Consider the following 21,014-nt stretch of genomic DNA (forward strand, 5'->3'; position numbering starts at 1 on the left):
TCTTTTGAAGGAGATAAGGAAGGTTTCTGTATAACGTTGACAGGAAGTGCTTCAGAAATTGTGCTGCTATTTAGAATGTCTAATGTTATTGTTAAGTAGCAGTGTGGGGTTATAAAGGTGGATTATAATGCTGTGGATATCTGCAATGCCGAGCCATGGACGAATGGGGTTAATGAGAATGACATAGGTGGGCTTTTATTTGGGCAGTAGAATGGATACAGTGAATTGGCCTTGTAGATAGCTAGGATAGACGGGATGTGTGTTAACATTCAACAGGGATAAACAACAATATTGCATGTTTGCCAAAGAACATATACAATGGCACAAATTATGTTTGGAGTTTTTCATGCTTTTTTTTTTGTTTTGTTTGGCATTTGCAGTTGCTGGCAGTGACAGGCTAAGAATAGAAAGACAGAGGGGTTTTAATAAGAAATGTGTTTTTTGCCTCTTGGGAGGATTATCAGGAGATCAGAAAGGGTCTCTCTTGCTGATTAAAATTTATATACTGCATCAGTGACTCATATTTTGAAAGAAAGTGCAGAATCTACTCATTATCCTACGTTTTCCTAGGTGTTTTTATTAATAAATCCTTTTCAAGGAGTTCCCTTTCTTTGTGAAAATCAGAATAAAAGTTGCAGTTGGTCTAAACCTTCCATGTGTACTAAGAAGTATAAACTTGATTTTGGAGAAATTAATAACTGGGTGCATGGATTTTAATCACTGATTCAGTAAAACGTTTACTGTAGCAAATAGAACATAAACTGGAATATGTGGCTGGCCAAATTATTTTCTCAACAACATTTAGGAGGCAATTACTGACAGACAATATGTATGATACTTTATTAGTGAAAAAAGAAAAAACTGCTAAGCATAGCACAGAGCCCTTAGAACTTCTGTGAGTTGTTTCTAGGGACTGAGACTGAAAAATGATAGGTTTCATAGATAGATATGTATAAATAGTATGTATAAATAGATATGTATAACTAGATATGTATAAATAATTCAACACTGCAGGCATTGTCTGAGCCATGGAAGTTAGATTTTAATGCCAGATTGTGGCAGGGTTTCAAGTAGTTTGAGGTAGGAGAGATAGCCAAAGGCTTTCACTAGGTCTCTGTAGAAATCATGAACAAGGCAGGTATATTTCTCATTTGCAGACATAATTAGTGAAGGCCAAAATAACAGTGGCAAGGGCCTGGGGCTGTACCCATTGTAAAACCCATGCTGATTTCTTACATATAGAGCTGTTTGTTCAGGGTGTTTGAATTGCTCTGAAACAACTTTTTTTTCTATAATTTTCAACAAGGTTGGAAAAATGATAAAAATATATTGTGGTTTGCTTGAGCTGGGTTGCATATTTTTGACAATGAAACCCTTTTTGGTATATTTCACACTTCAGAAAATGTGCTTGTTTTGGAATCATGATGACTTTACAAATTCCATTATTGCAATTACCAATACTATGAAGAGGTTTCCCTGAAAAAACACTCAAGCCCTACATACCTTCAATGTGGACTAACTCCCCCATATCCCCAAACTTACATTTACTAACTCCATAGAAAAGGATTAGGTCATGGTTCACTGAAAGTCATTTTCTGCATAGTCATTTCATAATATTAGCACTAAGGTTAATTACCTTGAAAGAGTTGTTCCATTCCCTTGTTTTTTTTCTGGAGGTGTTAATGAAATATTTTGGTAAAATTGTAATGAATATATTTCAAGAAGGTAAGAACTTGAAACATAAAGCATGAAAGCTGTGGCCATCATGAGGATGGGTAGTTTTGAACCATTTGTTTACACAGCAGATGTGACTGGGGTTAAACTGAAGGCTTACAGTATGGTTGAACAGCAGCTGTCACATGTTTGCACCTGGTAAGGCATGTGTTGACAACTACAAGAGTAAGGCAGAATACTGTCTTTTTTTCAGTTAGCAGTGTCTGTCTTTGTAATGGCAGAGAGTTTCACTGAGGTTGTTGGAATGTTTATTTGTGGTCTTGTAGATGGGTTTGTTTTTTCCAACATGAGATTTGGCTGCACCTTGATAACCTGGCCATAGAAATTTCAAACAAAAAGGGAGAAAATACACATCCTTGGAATAGTCCTATGCCATCGCTGAATGTATCTAACTTAATGCTAAGAATTCAAATGCAGCTCTCGCTGCACAGTGCAGGGAATGAGTAGCATCCAGCCATAGGCATGGAACCCCTCCCTGCTGTAGCACATCTCATGAGATGTTCTAAAGCATATAGTAATATGTCCACTCCAGATCCTCAAAACATATGTAGACAGTATTGGCAAACTGCTGTGATCCCTGTATTATCTGTGCAATCAGTTGAGCTATGCCTGCTGCCAGGACAGGAGCTGCATTGTTCCTTCTGAATCTTATTTTCAGTTAATGAAGAAAACAGTATTTCCGGTGCCCTGGTATAAGCTTTTCACAAGAGACTTAAGACTATAATTCTTGTAAAGCTTTCACACACTTTCCTATCCTGTTTATGAAAATGGGGACCACTACTTCAGTCTTTCAGTCCAGATTTATTGCTTTGCCTTCCATACATTATTAAAAAGATATATTAATCACTGCACCCCAACAGTGTTATACAGGACCTTCAACATTTTGGGGTGAGCCTTATGCACCCCCACAATCATGCCTCAGCAGGCCTATTTAATCGCGGCACTGATCTCCTGTACTGAAATGAGATCCATTGTTTACTTCTAGAACTACTTCCTCTGAAAAGAACATGCGTAAGTGGATTCAGAAATTCCTCAATTTACAATAGTTCTAGTCATAATTTCTCTGTGCTTGTCAAGAACAGCTTAGCAATATCCTCATATCCTCTCTCTCCATTCTGAAATGCTGCATGGTTTGTCAGGACATCAAGGAAGCCATCTAAAGCAATTTATTTGCTTATGCATTGTTTGTTTGTTTCTTTGTTAACAGGGTGCAGTGGGCTGGTGTAAAACCCTTTCCAGCCACTACCTGGGCCAATAGATAAAATAAAATATTAGCTCTAGCAAGCAATGATCCATAATGAAAAAGAACAGAATGAGTACATAAACATACATAGTGTAGACAATGATACTGATGCTCACAAATAGTGCCCTTGACATTATCTAGGTACATGCATTTTTATGAAACAATGCAACAAAGAAAATGAAAGTTAACTATAGTTATTTACAACAGGTACACGTAAATATTTAATCAGTACAAATCTTGATAGAGGTCTCTATTCTTTCAATATGATCTTGCCATGCTCCTACATCCAGGCCTTCACTTTGGTGACTGCTATACCGGCTGCCTTCCTGACTTGTCAGAACCTAACAGTCCAATCTGCATTCCCTTTGCTAGCACCAAACAGAGGTTCTCCTTTTTTAAACTGAAAGTTTTCCTCACTCCAGGTGACCATCAATGCGTCCTAATGTTACTGTCAGGAAAATATTAACAACCTTTCAGCCATAGCTTCTTGCTATCATCTAAAGGATCCACACAACCTCTATATCCTCAACTTTCCTAAATATATCAGGGAAGATTTTGTGTATGGGAGAGTTGAACTCCTCCCAAACAGAAGCATTAATAAAGCATTTCCAGAATACCCTCATAACACATTTGTACTTCCCAGCTCTCAGGCATTTGTGCTAGCTGCCTGACCCAATTGACTCCCAATGGTAATTAATTGGCAGTGCAACACGTGCCCATACCAGAAGGTTTGGCTTTATGCCTGATGGCACATTTGTAAAGTGAATCATTGACTAATGACTCATGATGCTTTTTTCCAACTATACTAAACAGCATCTTTGTGTTTAGACATGGGGATTCTTATGAGAAAAAAAGTCATAAAACAATTCACCACTTTAGTTCAGAACAGGCAAACAGTGACCCTCATTTGCTACCATCAGGTAAGTCCATTCTTCCCCTTATAAGTGCTAATGTCTCCTAGGGGATCTACAGGATTTAGATTACAAAAATTATTAAATAACATATAAGTATGATTACTTTAAAATTCTTAAAAAACTTTTGAAAATACTGTATAAGTGATGTGTTAACTAATATATTTATATATATCCTTCAGTTTTTAGTCTGAGGATAGAAGTTATAGATATTCTACTATTTAGACCAGGTTGTTGCGTGGCATTAGTTATCAACTGCCACTTTAATTCCCCAGATTCCAAATAGTCATTCAATGCCCCTCCTCTATCACCCAATTTTACTTGTTCTAATACTGTAAACTTAAAACTATGTCCCTCATTGTTTATAACATGTACTGCCAGAACATTCTTCAAGTCATGTTTCTTAATGTCATAAAAGTGCTGATAGACTCTACTTCTAAGGGCATTGATGGTCTTCCCTATATAGAAACAGGAGCACTGGGTGCAGAGGGCTAAATAAACAACTGCTTTACTACTACAGGAAAATTTCTTTTTGTGTGTATGTTTACCATAGTTAGGTATACGAATCTCAGTGCCTTCTATAATGTATTGACATTGGAGACAAAAACCACACTTTGCTGATTTATTAAATACATTAGTCTCAGAGCTGGACTCATCTCCCTGTAAAACAACCCCTTTTCCAAGTAATGGGAAAAAATGCCCCCTCTCCCTCTTGGTGACAACCTCCTGTAAAATTTCATCCACAAAACCATCTGGGTAACCTCTTCTTGTAAGCATACCTTTAAGAACTTGAATTTGTTCTAAAACATCTTCGTAATCAGAGACAATCCTTGCAAGTCTAATCCCCTGTCCTTTTACCAGCGACCTACAGGTGAGCATATTAATCTTTTGAGTCTGTTGATGGACATTGTTTTGCACAATAATGTGTTTTTATTTAATGATGTTATGTTTAGGCAAAAAAATAGGTGTAGCGATGGGGACCCCCTGCACTAACAGTTACGCCAACCTTGTGTTGGCGGACTGGGAATGCAGGGTGGTCTTATCTAATCATGAATATTCAGCACAGCTTTTGTATTATAAGAGGTTTGTAGATGATATTTGTGTTTTATGGCAGGGTGCTGAACATGATCTTTTGAATTTTGTGCAATATCTTGAGTCTAACAGTGATTGTTTTAGGTTTGTGCTGAATTATTCATGAATTTCCATTGAGTTCTTAGATACCAGGATAACATTAGTGACTGGAGCCATTCGCAGCTCTTTATTTAGGAAATCATGTAGAAAGAATGCACTTCTACATCATAGAAGCATGCATCCCAAACATATCTTCACTAATATTGCTAAGGGTGAATATTTGAGAAAGTCTAGGCTGCATGCAGAGGATAATGAATATAGGGATGTTGTACTTAAGCTGGAAGGAGCTTTACTTATTAGGGGATACAAGAAAGAAGCTTTGGATGATACCTTACTTGAAGTTAATATGATGCATGATAACAAAGGTAAACCATATTTTAATTGATCATGTGTGCCTTTAGCACCTGATAAGTCTAATGGATTGAATAGTAACAGTTTTAGGTTACTTCTGACTTATGGTAATAATGTCCGTCAAGTATGTGACATTGTGAATAAATATTGGCCAGTTTTACTTTCTGATGAAAGGATTAAAAACATCATAGGTGACAGGCCTAGTTATACATTTAATAATAACCTGTCACTAAAGAGGCAGTTATGTTACAGATCTACTAATATACCCTCTGTTATTTCTGCCCGTGTAAGCACTTTTCCCTGCAGACTTTGTAAAGCCTGCAGTTGTATTTCTAACGACAGTAATTATAAGCATCCTAAGTTAGATTTCTTTTTTAGGGCAAGGTTTTATGCAGATTGTAAATCTAAAGGTTTGATCTATCTGGCTAAATGCAGACACTGCACTTCCTTTTATATAGGGAAGACTGTAAGGATGCTTAAAGAGCGTATTTTACAGCATAAAGGTGACATCAGACGCAATAATATGCTTAATGCATTAGCTAAGCATATTTTTATGCATCCTGGACATAACTTTGAATTTATGGTACTACAAATAGTACCTATGAGTAAGAGAGGGGGAGATTTTAATAATAGATTAGAACTTGCAGAGACCAAGTGGATTATTAGGCTGCAGGCAGATAAATTTCTGAGCATTAATGCTGCTGTACCTTTAAAACCCATACTAAAAAAAACGTAGATTACATCAGTAATTAATGAATGATTTTAATTGGTTGGTTGTTTTATGTGTGTTATTATATAAATGGTTTTAGATGTTTTATGTTGATGGATCTGATGAAGCACAACCTTGTGTGAAAGTGCTTATCCTGTGTGTTATTAATAAAAGACCTGTATGCCAATAGCTTTGGTGGATGCCTGGTTCGTTTATGTATAAAAACACTTCAGTGAATGCCAAAGTAATATTGAGCTAACACAGCACATTTGGTAACTATGAGTGCAGTCATTTTTAACTAACAGGTGCAGTAATGAAGAGAAAGGAGACTCTGAGAATACAAAAAAGAGATAAAGGAAGATCATGCACAGTGAGATGTAAAATGAGATGTTAAAACATGCTGTAGCTCACCTTGACAGTGATGCACTGGTCTTGATTTAGAAAGTAAAATAGAATACTTAGTTGAAAATCATTAGACTATAATCTTTCTGTTTCCCAGCTAAGTAGACTTAAGCTTTGCATGCACTGGTGTTTTAGGAACAGAAGTGTCAGGAATTGCCTCTGCCCATTCTGTGATATATGTAACGATTGTTGAGTTCTTTGTTTGAAGATTGCTGCGAGGGATACAATAAAACTGTAACTGCATTTTATCCCATAGTTTTAGAAAAACAAAAACAAAAAAGAGGATGTCCCATGCTGAATTACAGTGTTGGGGGGCATTTGTCAGAGACACAGCTTGTAACTGGGTCGGTGAATACTATGTAAGAATTTTTTGGACGGAAGGATATTTTTCTGGGGAATATACAAAAGACACAGTTGTGCACTTGCATTATAGTGTATATAATAGTCTGTCACACAAGAATAATGTGGGTTCCTATCTACACACAGTGTCCTATAAAGATTCATAAAGTGTTTTTTAAATTACCTACTACTGCTGTTTCCGCTGTCATGTCTGCATGGGACAGCTGTTGCACTTCTTTGAATCCTTCCACTGCCAGACTACTCTCTTAAGATCAGTTACAAAGCATGAATGAAACTCTTCATGCGGCATGTCCAGATGCCATCCAGACTGAGGACAATAGTATGAAGATATGGGTTAGTGTCTAAATATTTAAAATGTGCAAAAATACCAAAAGTATTCTTAACTTGAGACAACAACTGAACTGAGAGTGGAAAAATGTTTTGTCATGCTGTGAATTAGATAACCTGGCAATGTTTTAACTCTAGGATGGGACAATGTGATTATAATAGTTCTACAAATAATCACTGGTTTGTTAGTAATTACTCAATATTACTGTGCTGTTCTTTTTAGCCACATCTTCTTTCCATGGTGCATGTGAAACGTCTCATACCATCTCCTTCACTGATATTCAAAGCAGTTCTAGCTTTGTGCATGATTATACCAGGAGACTTCGTGAGCATTGTGAATTATTGCAGGTATGAAAAGATGTTTATTAATGTTAAACATTATTGTTTTGTTCAGTTAACTATTTTTAACATCCTTTCTTGTAAGATAATTTATTAAAAAGCATCCTTGCCCCCTATTTCCTCAATTTTCCCCTACCATTAAAGTTACAAAACTACTCCAGACTGTCTTCACAACAGTCACACACAGTGTTGCCTGTATGCAATAACACACCAGGATATAAAACATACTCTGAGATCTAACCTCTCAACACAACACACATACTACTGGTTATAAGTATATAACCCCCCTTTGTGACGCAACTATACTGCTTACACATCAACACAATATCTTCCTCCTAAGTTATCATGTTGAAGCTCAGTATTGTATCTTTCTACCTACTTCTACCCAAAATCTAAACAGATAAAACATCACACAAGACAATTACTCTTATCACCTGCCCACATCTATCATACCTTCCTTGCAAACAGAACCAAAATACACAGACATCATCCCAACCTTGGACTCCATCACCTTACCAAACACTGTCCCACTGACACACACTATCTCCAATTCCTTTATTAAAGCCTCATGCAAAAGATTATTAAAATGGCCTAAATACTTTTGTAAAAGCATCCCAGTACTGCTAATACTACTTCTTAGAAGCAGCACTGATCCAAATCCAGATCTTCCTTCTAAATCGTATATATTCAACCAAAGCAACCCCCATCAACTTTTCTGTTACTGTATCAGTGTTCAAAGCATTAAAAATAAACTAGACCAAATCTGCATCTTCACAGTTCAACACAACCCAGGCATTATTACTATTAAGCAATCCTGGCATAAAGTCAGCCTTATTCCCATCTATCATTTCTTTCCAGGCTATGATCACTATCTTGGTGCAAAGACATGTAATGAAAAAGTGACAGCCCTATACAGCTGTGCAAGTGTAGCCAGCACACAGACCTGGTAACTCAAGCTCACACCACAGCCATCTCCAACCTATACTGGATTCTGTTGAAAACTAACACCACAAACACACATACTACATAATGGTAGCTTACCCACTACCTCATTCCTCATTACAAAAACATTCCAAACACTACTAAACAACCTAATCACCTTGGTGCCCCTCAGAAAAAAAAAATTCTAAACTTTGAGTCCAGTATTCTGAATTTCTCACTGACCTTAGCCTCATTCAACTTGTAATCCAACCTTCATGGCCTGACATGATATCAAGTCACTCACTTTATGACCTAATAATCACAAACAATAAATACATTATATCTTCAATTAACATACTTCTCCTGTCTTTTAATGACCACTAACTGATAAATTTGTACATACAAACCCTAACACTAAAAATTCACTCTAAGTATATTTTCTTCAGAAACAAATTTCTGGCTAACAGTAAGCTTAAACATACCTGTCATCTATAAACTGGTTCCCAGAAACTGACTTAATCGACTCAATCCATGCACCCAAAGCTCTTAAAGATAAGGACAAAAGTATACAAGACACATCCTTTCCATTAAATACTAGGCTATAGGTTCACAGATTCATAGGTTCATGGCTAAGTACTAGTCTAGCTGCCCTTGTGGGCTATTTTAAGTCTAGCCAATTTCCCTTTTGGTGCATGAATTAACCTATCCCATTTGGTGTTATATTGCCCTTTCCCATCCCACGGTCGATAATTATACATTTCTCCTAGCGAGAATAACTAGGATCATGCCAAAGATAATTAGAGGGGACTCATGCCCAGGATAAAGCATTTCTAAGCTGCCTCAGCTCAGTCCTGGGTACATTTCCTATCACCCATTCACAGATCCAAGTTGCTCATGAATATTCTCAGGGATGAGCTTTGTTTTATGTGCATGTTTCAGAGTAGTAGTATCCTCTGTGAGAGATACCTGTCCCTCCCAACTGTTCTGTTGATGTTGCAGAAGAGATTAAGATCCCTAGACCAAGTATTTCTGATGCCACTTGACTTGCTGATGTGCAGTAAGTCCATCAGCATTGGATTGTAGGATGCCTTATATGCCAGATGCAGGTCACCTTCTTGCAGTCTATAGTATGTTGGGTATAGTGACAGGGCTCTGAGTCAGACATATTGTTTAGGTCTTGTATCCTTTTACTAAGCTATCTCTGTGGGTGTCCCAGATGTTGCATATGTCTGGACAGATACATGCCAAAGGAGACATTATACTCAATGACTGGCCTAATGAGGGCTGAGTAAAGGGAGACAATAACATACCCAGATCTAGACACAATTCCTTTGTTTATAAGTTGTACAATATAAAATGACTTTTTTATGACAATGGCCACATGTCGGTTGTAAGTTAGATCACTGTTCAAATACATTCCCATGTCCTGAGCAACTGGGTCAACTGTTAGGGGCGTATTGTCAATGTAGTATTTCCCTGGGTAAATGACTTTCCAAAGGATACAATAATGCATTTTTTGGCATTTAGTTTTGATCCATGATTTTGGCACTAGTTATTTATTTTGGACAAACAAACCTTCCTTCAGGATGGTTAAGTCATTTGTGAATTCAGTGACTACCCCTGCTAGGAGTCATCTGCAATCTTAGTAAGCCATAACACTTTGGTATTGGGTTTTACTTCAGAGAATTAGATGACAAACAGAAGAGGGCACAGCAGAGAACCCTAGGACATTCTGCCGGTGACTGGCTTCTCTCTGGAGGTAACTTACCCTATTTTGATTTCCTGCATTCTATATGTGAGCCAGTTGGCAATCCACTGGGTGTCAATAAGGGTTTATTCCTAGTTTATTTTGCTTTTATACCATACCTGTTTGGGGGGGTTGTGTCAAAAACCTTTGCCAGATTGAGGTATGCAGTGTGTACTATTTTACCTCCACCAATTCCTTTGATGATGTTTTCAGAAATGTTCACCAGGTTAAGTAAGCTTGACCTTCTCTATATAAAACTAGCAGTGACACCTGGTTAACATATGCATTTAGGGTCCTCCTTAGACTTAGAAATAATTTTTGGCATTCATGGAAACATAACCAAATATGCATTTACAACACGTAGTCACACAGCATTGTAAAACAATCAACCCAATGGCACAAAACCAACTTCAACATTGAACAAAATCCAGTAATCACTAGAATAAAACTTTTCTGGAAGAAGTTGATTGCCTAACTGGGCAAGACACACACTCATCATCAAGTACCCTGTGCTCTACTTTCACCCCTGTAGATGTCCTTAAAGAATTCTGTACTCCCCTGGTCATTTAGCACAACAATTCTCACTCACCAGACAATGCACCAACTCTCCACATCCTTCATCCCTCCCTTTTACTTTAACTCATTCCCTCCAGTAGAGCCCTTTTCAGTGTGTACCTTTAACTCCCAGTGGGTGTGACTTCAGCCTTTAAAAAATGAAGTTATCACCTTACAGTTCTAACAAATACTCATTGACAGAGGTCATATATCAATACAGTTGTTTGCCATCATGTATGCTTCAAGATAAAATATTCTGATACCTTCTATGTAGCATGGTTTTGAAATTATTAATGCAAATATGAACAGGCAATATTTGACATCTAGAGGCGCAGTAGGAGGTAACTGCAGAAATGCCTGGAGACATCACTCGGCTGTAATGAGTTAAACCTATTAAAGAAAAAGACCGCCTAACCACTCCTTGAACAAATATCACAAGATGCACCAACAGGTGCAGACAATATACACCCCTGGTTTACGTACCACTATAGAAACTTTCTTTCAGTCTCAGTCTTACACATGTACGTCCTATACATCACACAAAATATTAGGCCAAATATATAGAATACAGCCTTAGTTAAATTCTTGCCTAAGCAAGCTGAACCTGCCAACACCTTACATTTCCATCCAATCTCCATCTTACCCACCTTGGGTAAGATATTTCAAAAAATAATTTCACCCACGTAGCTGATTACATCCAAGAAAATGCAGTCTCACAAGCAACAAAGCTTCTCGGCAGGACATAGCACTAGGACTGCAATATAAACACTTACAGATGAAATTCTCCTTAACGTGTACAAAGGCATCCTTATATAGTGCAATCTTTTATGACCTAGACAAAGCATTTGACCTTGAAGATCATTCCAGTCTCATAACTCACAAGCTAGAACTGTGCATAAGTCCAACAGCAACACTCAGGTTCATAGATGTGTACTAGGCTAATGGCCATGGAGCCTTTACAAGCCTAGCCCATAGGATTACCCTGGCATTGTGCCACCCAACCTTAGTTTCCAGTGCCTCTGTTGAGTAGAGTCACTGGACTGATCCCCAGGGTGAATTTTCTATCTCCCATCCACTCATCAAGATTTCTCTTGAAGAGGGCCAGTGAGGTGCTCTGTTTGACATGTATGAGAAGTCTATTCCATACCATGGGCAGTCTCTTGGTTATGAACCTGTCTCTCCAGCACGTTCTGTTGATTGTAGTAATGAGGTTGAGGTCTCTGGAGCATGTGGTGTGGAGGGATTGGGATTTCTTTAGATGTAGCATTTCTAACAGAGCTGGGTCATACATGGCTTTATAAGTCAAGCAGAGATTGCCTCTAAGTAGGCAATATGAGACAGAGAATATTTGGAGTTTTCTGAGTCTGTCCATATAGGACAAGTGTTTAAGGCCTAGGATCCTCTTTGTGAGGTACTTTTGTAGCCTCTCCAGTTGTTGCAGGTGTCTAGTGAGGTACATGCCAAATGGGGCACTGTACCCAATGATTGGCCTAATGAGGGTAGAGTAGAGGGAGATGATGACCTCTTTCTTCCTGGATGCAAAGCCATTAGTAATGAGATGTGCCACATAGAAGGACTTTCTGATCACAGTGGCAGTGTGGTGGTCAAAAGAGAAGTTACTGTCAACATGTGTTCCCAGATTTCTTATTACACCTTCTGTATTCAGTGGCCTACCAGTGATGTGGTAGTTCATGGGAACTGGGATTTTCCCCAAAGGGGATGATGACACATTTTTTGGCATTGAGCTTAATGCCATGGTTCTGACACCAGTTGTTGGTTTCAGTGAGGCCTTTCTGCAGGATGTCAACATCACTTGGGGAGTTAATAAAATCAGGGGAGTTAATAAAACAGGCTATACAATAGGAGGAGGAAAAAACTAGTTCAGAAAAAAAGCAAATCCCAAGAAGGAAAGACATCCCTGATCAGTATCAGTAAGAAACTAAGATCCCTCATTAAATCCTCCAAGGCTAACTTTGAAAGAAAAATGGCCAAAGATTCAAAAGATAACCACAAAGCCTTCTTTTGCTATGTCAAGAATCTAAGTGGCAACTCACAGATATGCTCTGAGCTAGTGCAAAATAGCACAAACTATACAGAACCCACTGATATTGCCAACATCCTGACAGATAGATTCAGTGCAAACTTCACCCCCCTCTCACCCGCAAAAGGGCCCACAACAATACCGGAAAAGTGTAGTGTCCTTAAATCACAGATGCACAGGTGAAAACAGCCCTTTGAAGAGCCAAAAGCACAGCGTCAATGGGGCCAGATGGTGTCCCAGGCTGCATCTTGCACGAACTACAGAACAAACTAACCCCCCACCTAAACACACTGTTCAACCTCAGCCTCTCCACAGGCTACATGCCCATAGAATGGCGCACAGCAATGGTTATTCTGCTCCACAAAGGAGGAGCCACAACTAACCCTGGTAACTATTGCCCCATAAGCCTGACTAGCCTGGTCTGCAGGGCTTTGGAGCGCATCATCATGGAACTCATTAACAAAGACATTGGGAACCTCCAAACATTTGACCCGACCCAGTTCGGCTTTGTTAAGGGCCGATCATGCCTACTAAACCTGGTTGACTTCTTTGAGACAGTCACCAAGGCCATAGATGAGGGGAAGGTAGTTCACACAACCTACCTTGACCTCACCAAGGCTTTTGACACCATTCCCCACTCGGGAATTATAAAAAAACTCACTAGCCCGAACATAAACCCCTAAGTCACGAGATGGGTTGCCAACTGGCTTACAGACAGAACTCACACAGTAAGAATAGCGGGCTCCAGGTCGAACTCTAAACCAGTCACAAGTGGTGTTCCAGAAGGCTCGGTCCTGAGACCCCTACTGTTTGGCATATACTTCTCAGAAGTACAGGCAAACACAGGAGGACTATGGCTAACCAAGTTTGCCGATGACTGCAAACTGGAAGCCATAATTGACTCTCCGGCTAACACGGACATTTTCCAAAAAGGATTTCCAAGGTAATTAGTTTGCGGTTGGATCTAACCAGGGAGGAGTTGACTATTGGTGTAGAGCAATGGTCGCCCATGTTAGTAACGACCAGGTCAAGGATATTGCTACCTTTAGTGGAGGTATGAATGAGTTGGTCCAGGGCATTGGAATTAATGAATTGCAGGAAATGTTGGGCAAGTGTATTGGTACATGAGTAGTTTTCCCAGTTAATGGAGGAGTAGTAGAAGTCGCCCAGTATGAGACTGTTAGTTTGGACCCTGATATTCTCCAGGGTTCTTACGAACATGGAGGAAGTGTCTTGGGACATGGTTGGGTACCTATAACAAGCTACGACCTGAATCGCTGTCTTTCACAATGTTAGCTGCACCTGAAGCATCTCTGATCCATTATGTTGGGCTGCCAGTCTGGAGGTGTGCTCATCCTTTATGAATATGGAAACACCACCACTTTTGGAGCTTCAGTCCAATTTCTAGGACCGAAAGGTGTGGAATGAGTTATAGCCTGGTAGTGCAGAGGTGCTTCCTGCTGCCTTGAACCAGGTCTCTGTTACAGCACAAATGCCACTGTTTTCCAGTTTAAGGAGTGCTTTGAGCGAGTGCATTTTGAGATTTAGATTTCTAGCGTTGAGCAGCATGACCCTCAGATTGAATTTGTTTGTAGCTGTTACAGTTGTAATTTGGTCTTTGGAACACTACCTAAAAAAGGCACTATAGGGGTGGCAAGAGCCTTGGCCAGTATCCAAAAGCCCTGGGGTGACAGATGCATGCCATCTCTGGCAAAGCATCGAGGTCTGTCAATCATGTCATCCCAGGCAGACAGATACTGGATCCCCTTAGAATGACACCAGAAACTTAGCCATTTGATTAAATCAATCATTTTCTGCTTGTACTGTGGCATAATTCTGGGTGATGGTAGGATGCTGTTCAGGGCTAGGTTCATACCCACCTAGGCTACATAATCCGAAAGCTCCTCCATGTCTCTTTTCATGTAGTCCAGGGAGATACGTCTCAGGTCATTCACACGCACATGTACAATGACAAAGTCATATTTGTACCTGCTGTTGAGGGACCTGAGTGCGTGCATTATATGGTGGATCCTGGCACCTGACAGGCAGCTGACTGTTACTTTCTCCTTATTCAACCTGGTAAGTGGGACATCAGTGTGCCTCACTATCAAGTCACCTATGACTAGTGTGCTGGGCATACTGTTTTGCCTTACGGGTTTTGGTTGAGTGGCACACTGTTTAGGAGAGTTATGTGTCTCATGATTAGTGTTGTGTTGTGGTGGTCAAGTGCATTTCTGCCTTGGAGGTCTCTGCTGTTTGGGTAGATTTTTAATGAGGGCCTCCACGAAGGTGCGTGTGTGGTTTGTGTTTTTATGTGAAGGAAGTGCTGGTGTGTGTTCTGGAGGGCTATGTGTTCCATGTGGTGTGGTGCAAGTGTTGACCTTCTCCTCCTGACCAGCTATTCCAGTCTTGGCCGGAGAGTGCATGGCTTCCAATTTTCATATATAAGTGCATCTCTCGCAAGTCTGAATGCTGGGAAGTAAGAGGAAAGGGTTGTCAGTGTACATGAGGCAGTTGCCACATTGCCTCAGGATGCCCAAGTTCACCAGGTTAACAGGAGAAAGCACAGCTACCTTGCTAATTGGGATGTTACAGTCACAGTCAGATGAACCGTTTCACCCAAAGCACTCTTAAGTAAAGGTGAACCACAAGGTTCAATTCTGGGCCTTTTACTATTTTCCACTTTCATTACTCCCCTATGAGTTACATCAGTTCCCAGTCTTGCTAAATGCAGACAATATGGTCCTTTTCAACTCTAGCAACTCTCTTCACACCCCAGAACACTATCCACAAGTGTACTTTAACTCACTGTCTACCTGGATTACTAACAGAAACACTTTTTAACTCATATATGACCAAATGTATAATCTTTGGGACAATATATAAACTTGCCAAACTCACTAACTCTTTACCTATCAAACTAGTGGTCAGCACTTACACTGAGAATGTCAATTCCTTTAGATATCTAGGATTTGGTCTCATCCCTCCATTTACCATACACTTTGACAAAATTAGAAAATACATTGCCTACTTTTCAGGGCCAGGAAAATGTCCCAATTTATGTCCTATTCTCTCAGATCCGCCATTGGTAAAGAGTTCCTTCTCTCTCACCTGGAATATAGTCTGCTACTTATCACTGTTGCCTCAAAAGGAATGAGAATGCTGTTTAACTCTTTTAAAATAAAATAGGTGCCATTATCACATTATCATTTTCTACCATAGACAAGGAAACCATTGTCAAATGGCTTCTGCTCAGACGCAGGGATGATCTCTCACTTGTTTCTCAGTTATTTAAACTGCTGCGCTCAGATTCCTTTACACCTTTGCTGATAAACTCTCTGTAAAAATATCCTCGCCTATCCTCGTATAACCTGAGTAGCCAGGATCACACTAGAGCTCAGCATGAGACTACAGTAATCAGACTTTAGTGTACCAAGTACTGCTTCGCAACTCTTACCCATCATTCGTGACTAAGTTGAAAATCTACATTTTAGACCATTGTTAAGAGCAAATGTCAATTCAGGACACACACATGAAACCTTTATTCACCTCTGTTTCCATCATATTGTACCATATAATATTCAGCTGACAGCAGATTATTACTTCCTTTATCACCTACTGTGACCTTCATCCTCTGTCTTTTTCATACCACATATCCTCCGCAATTCCTTTTCCCATCACCCTTTGTTCATAAAAACATATTTCTTTTTGCATAGAATGTCTAAGTGTTAATATATACTAGTTTATGTGATAGTGCAGTAATCTATTTTATATAATCTTTTGTGTGATAACATTTCCTGTCTGAATTTATTCAACTGTAACTATCTTTACTTAATTGCAAAATGTATATTTTTGTTGCGATAAGTTTTGTACTTCTGAGATGAGACTGAAATTGGTTCATTCAGATCAGACCTCTACATTGCTAAGCAAACAAACAAGCAAATACACACAAAGAAATGCATAAATAAATAAACTATAAAGTGAATTGGGAGTCTGCTTTACATCTGCATTTGTACAGTTGTATGTGACTACTTCAGAAGCTTATTACTGCCTCTCACTTCTCCTTTTCTAGTTAGAATTATATGTTATAGTTTGGGATCTTGCAGATATTTAAAGAATTGCTACTTTTAGAAAGTTTTGAAAATAGTCAGAGAAGTACATCTGTCAACATTCCAACCCTTGTAGATATGATATGATGTATTAAAGACCCAGGAAAACTAGGTTCATAGGTTGGTACTAGGCTATCGGCCCTAGGGCCTATACAAGCCTAGCCATAACAATTCCCTGACTATTTCTTCCCACACTATTTACTTCTCTGAACCCCTGTCTAGCAGGGTGACTGACGTGATCCCCGGGGTGAATTTCCTTTCTCCCATCCAATCATCAAGGTTCCTTTTGAAGAAAGCCAAAGAGGTGCTCTGCTTGACATGTATGGGCAGTCTATTCCAGAGTATGGGGAGTCTCTGGGTCAGGAACCTATCCCTCCAGCATGTTTTGTTTATTGTGATGACAAGATTTAGATCCCTGGAGCATGTGGCTCTGATGGATTGAGATTTCTTTAAGTGTAGCATGTCCAACAGCTCTGCGTTTGACATGGCCTTGTATGTTTAGCAGAGAGTGCCTCAGAGTAGACGATATGCGACAGAGTATAGCCAGAGTTTTTTAAGGTGGTCAGCATAGGGCATCTGCTCTAGGCCTGTGATTTTTTAGTGAGGTATTTCTGTGGCCTTTCCAGTTGTTGCAGATGTCTTGTGAGGTACATACCAAATGGGGCATTGTACTCTATAATGGGTCTAATGAGGGATGAGAACAGTGGGACAATGACTTCCTTTTTTCTGGATGAAAAGCCCTTAGTGATGAGGTGTGCCACATAGAAGGATTTTCTGACTGTTGTGGCGATGTGGTTATGGAAAGTGAGACCACTGTCCACCTGTGTCCATAAGTCTCTTATCACACTTTGGTGTTTAGTGTACTCCCACCTATGTGGTAATTCATGGGTACATGTCTTTTTCCCAAAGGGGATAACTATACATTTCTTGGCATTGAGCTTGAGCCCATGGCTCTGGCACCAAGCATCTGTTTCTGTAAGGCCCTTTTGTAGAATATCCACATCATTTGGGGATTCAGTAATGGCTCCCAGCTGTGTTAGCCAGGGTCCTGTCATTAAACCCTATGGATGTTTTTATTTACTTTTACTTTTCTAGCTTTTATGACATGTAATTGTTGATTATAATTAATTAATTAGCAGTACATTTTAGAGATCATTTCTTAAAAGGTGTCCCTTTGAAATAGAAATAGTCAGTGCAGCTAACTAATATGTCAAGTCCTAGGTTCTCATTTCTTACTTCTTTGCTTATTAAGTTTGTTAAGTTTGTTATTATTAACTGACAGCATCAACTTTAAGTCGTTACAACCATAGGATACAGCATTCCACTTTGGTCTGTTCCTTCCTTCCTCCTTTCCTCCTTCCGTCCTTCATTTTCTAATAACCTACTTTATCCTTTTATAGCATTATAGGGACACTGCAGCCAATCCTGCTAACAGTCACCTGCAACTGATATTTGTTACAATCACTCATGCTGATACACCCTGGGACTACAGCCTCACATATACAACACTGATACACTTATGTGGCATTCAAGAAAATGATTTTAAGTCAAATATAGTATTCAAGTGTAGTGGCTATTCTATGTGTACAGTCTTACCTTCTAGAAAAAAATGTGCTTGTTATTTCTACACACAGTGAAGCAGCAATGCCAAATTTCAATTCCTTCTGAATAAATTGGTGGATAACCTAGTCCTTACATTTTCACACATTGGGTCCACTGTCATTAAATGATGGAAGTCTTATGGCTTTTGCAAACTGCAAATAGACACATGTAGTAGAGCCATTTCTGGAGAACCAGGCATTTCCATATTGGGCCTCAGTTTTAAATATCAATTGTTTAGATATATATCACGAATATATATATATATATATATATATATATATATATATATATATATATATATATTATTGTGCATAATGTTTGAATTCAACTTATCCACATAATGAAATATTATATACCAACTTTTGTCTGAGCTATAGATTCAAGCAGAACTAAAAGCACTTTATAAGGAGTATCATAAACAGGAGGCAGACTGAAAATGGAACAGTACCTCACCTCCTTTGTTAGTGATGTATCTGTTGTCAACGTCTTACATCATATTCTCAGCTCATTTCACCCTTATGACAGATTTAAAAATTAAAGCAATCCTTTCTTCCCATGGTAATATTTTTTTCTTGATCTACATTTGTGTCTAAATCTAGGAAGGTGTCAGTAATACTCCAAGCAAGTAATTGAAATGTTTTATAAAGACAAATACATAGCTATCTCTTCTTCACTTATATCCACAATCTTCATCCTACTGCTCACTCTCTCTAATGAAAAGACAGATCAGCTTCTCAAATTATATATATATATATATATATATATATATAGATATATATATATACATACTCTTTATCTAGATCACCAATATCTTCATCAAATTTCCTAAACAGCTTGTGTCTTCTTGTCTTACCCCAGTGCCATTTATCTGCTTACATGAATAGTACTCCTGGGCCTCTCCTTCTCTATAGATAACACATATTGATTCTTCTTCTCTTGTTATTACCACATCACTATATAGCTCCATGTTACCTTTCTATAACTTGTCCCTGTTACTTACTTCACTTCTTCCCTTCCATCTCCATCTTTATTTTTGGTGCAGTACTATTCAGGGAATCTAATTGTTTTCATACATATTCTGATTCCTAATGAAGATCAATAAATTTGGGATTGCATCTTATCGAGCCTTCCCCTAGATAAACTTTTTATGCTGTCTAAATCAGTGACATTGCCTTTTCTTACTGCCTTAAGAGGATTCAGTTTGTTATTAATCACCTCACTGATTTGCAGTATTTATAAGACAGCAAACTCTAGTCTTCACGAGAAAGGTTGCGAGTCCATGAAGAGAATAAAAATAGAATGGTCGATGTACTATAAATCTACTTGCAGGTAATTACTTTCTCAATGCCCACAAAACTGATATAGTCACACATTTGGCCTGAGATGTGCTTTGCACTGTTTTGTTACTACCCAGAACTATTAGCTCTGTCCATTGCTGTATTGTTCTTCTCCATATAGTTCCACATTTTCCCTTGGTTGCTGTAGTGTTGGTCCCATGTTCATCATAGTTTTAAACCATCATTATTGCTTGGGAAATGTGCATGTCTCCTTATGTTGCTGTCCAATTATACCATGTAGTGATACCTCAACTCCATGTGCAAAAATTGGGAAAAGGGGGTTGTGGAAGGATGGATGGATGGATGGATGGATGGATGGATGGATGGATGGATGGATGGATGGATGGATGGATGGATGGATGGATGGGTAAAATGTTAATATAGTATGAAACATGGAAGATGATGAAATTTAGCACACAAAACATGCCATGGATTAAGCAGTTTTATATACTTTTGTTCCTCTGTATAATAGTAAACTGGTGGTACTGTGTATCTCACATGTATTTCTTCATTGAAGAATCTTCTAGTCACTCAGTAGACCAGACAACTATAAAGACTGAATAAGACTGGAATAAAATAATAACTAAATTACATGTTAATGACATAATGGATTCATTACACAACCTTGTAATAGATACTGGCAGATAAAACTGAACTTCTTAAATAGATGAAACTCTTAATGCATCTTATGAAAAAATCTAAATTGCAGAGAACTTCCTCTGAGATTATGCACTGTGACTGGACTCAAACCCTACAGATTATTGTTTACTCTCCAACTCACAGATTTTAAAAATACAGTCTGTAGATTGTGCTAGAGAGAAAAAGAGAGTGTGAATAAAAAAGATAACACTGGATATGTGGGTGAAGTCTCCATGTAACATTTCACAGATATGTATATGTAAGAACAGATTAAAACGTCAAACCAAGAAAAGTAATCAACAAGAGGTTAAAAGAGAAAACACTGAAAACCAAGGATTTTCCCCTTCATTTCTTTATTGTGTGACCTCAGACTTTATTGTGATAATGAAGGGGTTGCCAATTGTAAGGAAATTAACCCTTTTGTGAATTAGGCATTTTGTGCTTGACCATGGTCCATTCCTTTTAATTTTGGTATTTAAAATTCAAGCTGCAGATCATATATTAGTCAGGAGGGTTTAACTCTACACCCTTAATGTGAGGATCTGAGCCGCCATCC

The 21,014-nt window shown here is 38.6% G+C and overlaps 1 protein-coding gene across 1 annotated transcript in view; it reads left to right on the plus strand.

Moving 5' to 3' along the window:
- The window catches only part of LOC122802505 (b(0,+)-type amino acid transporter 1-like), a 485,360-nt gene that overhangs the window by 417,194 nt on the left and 47,152 nt on the right, over positions 1–21,014 (plus strand). Inside the window, exon 4 of the mRNA XM_044072192.1 lies at positions 7,392–7,516. Within this exon, the coding sequence (XP_043928127.1) occupies positions 7,392–7,516 (125 nt within the window). The remainder of the gene's footprint in view (positions 1–7,391; positions 7,517–21,014) is intronic.

Source organism: Protopterus annectens, chromosome 1.part0, assembly GCF_019279795.1.
Source record: "Protopterus annectens isolate FY-2018-M chromosome 1.part0, PAN1.0, whole genome shotgun sequence".
Lineage (NCBI taxonomy): Eukaryota > Metazoa > Chordata > Ceratodontiformes > Protopteridae > Protopterus > Protopterus annectens.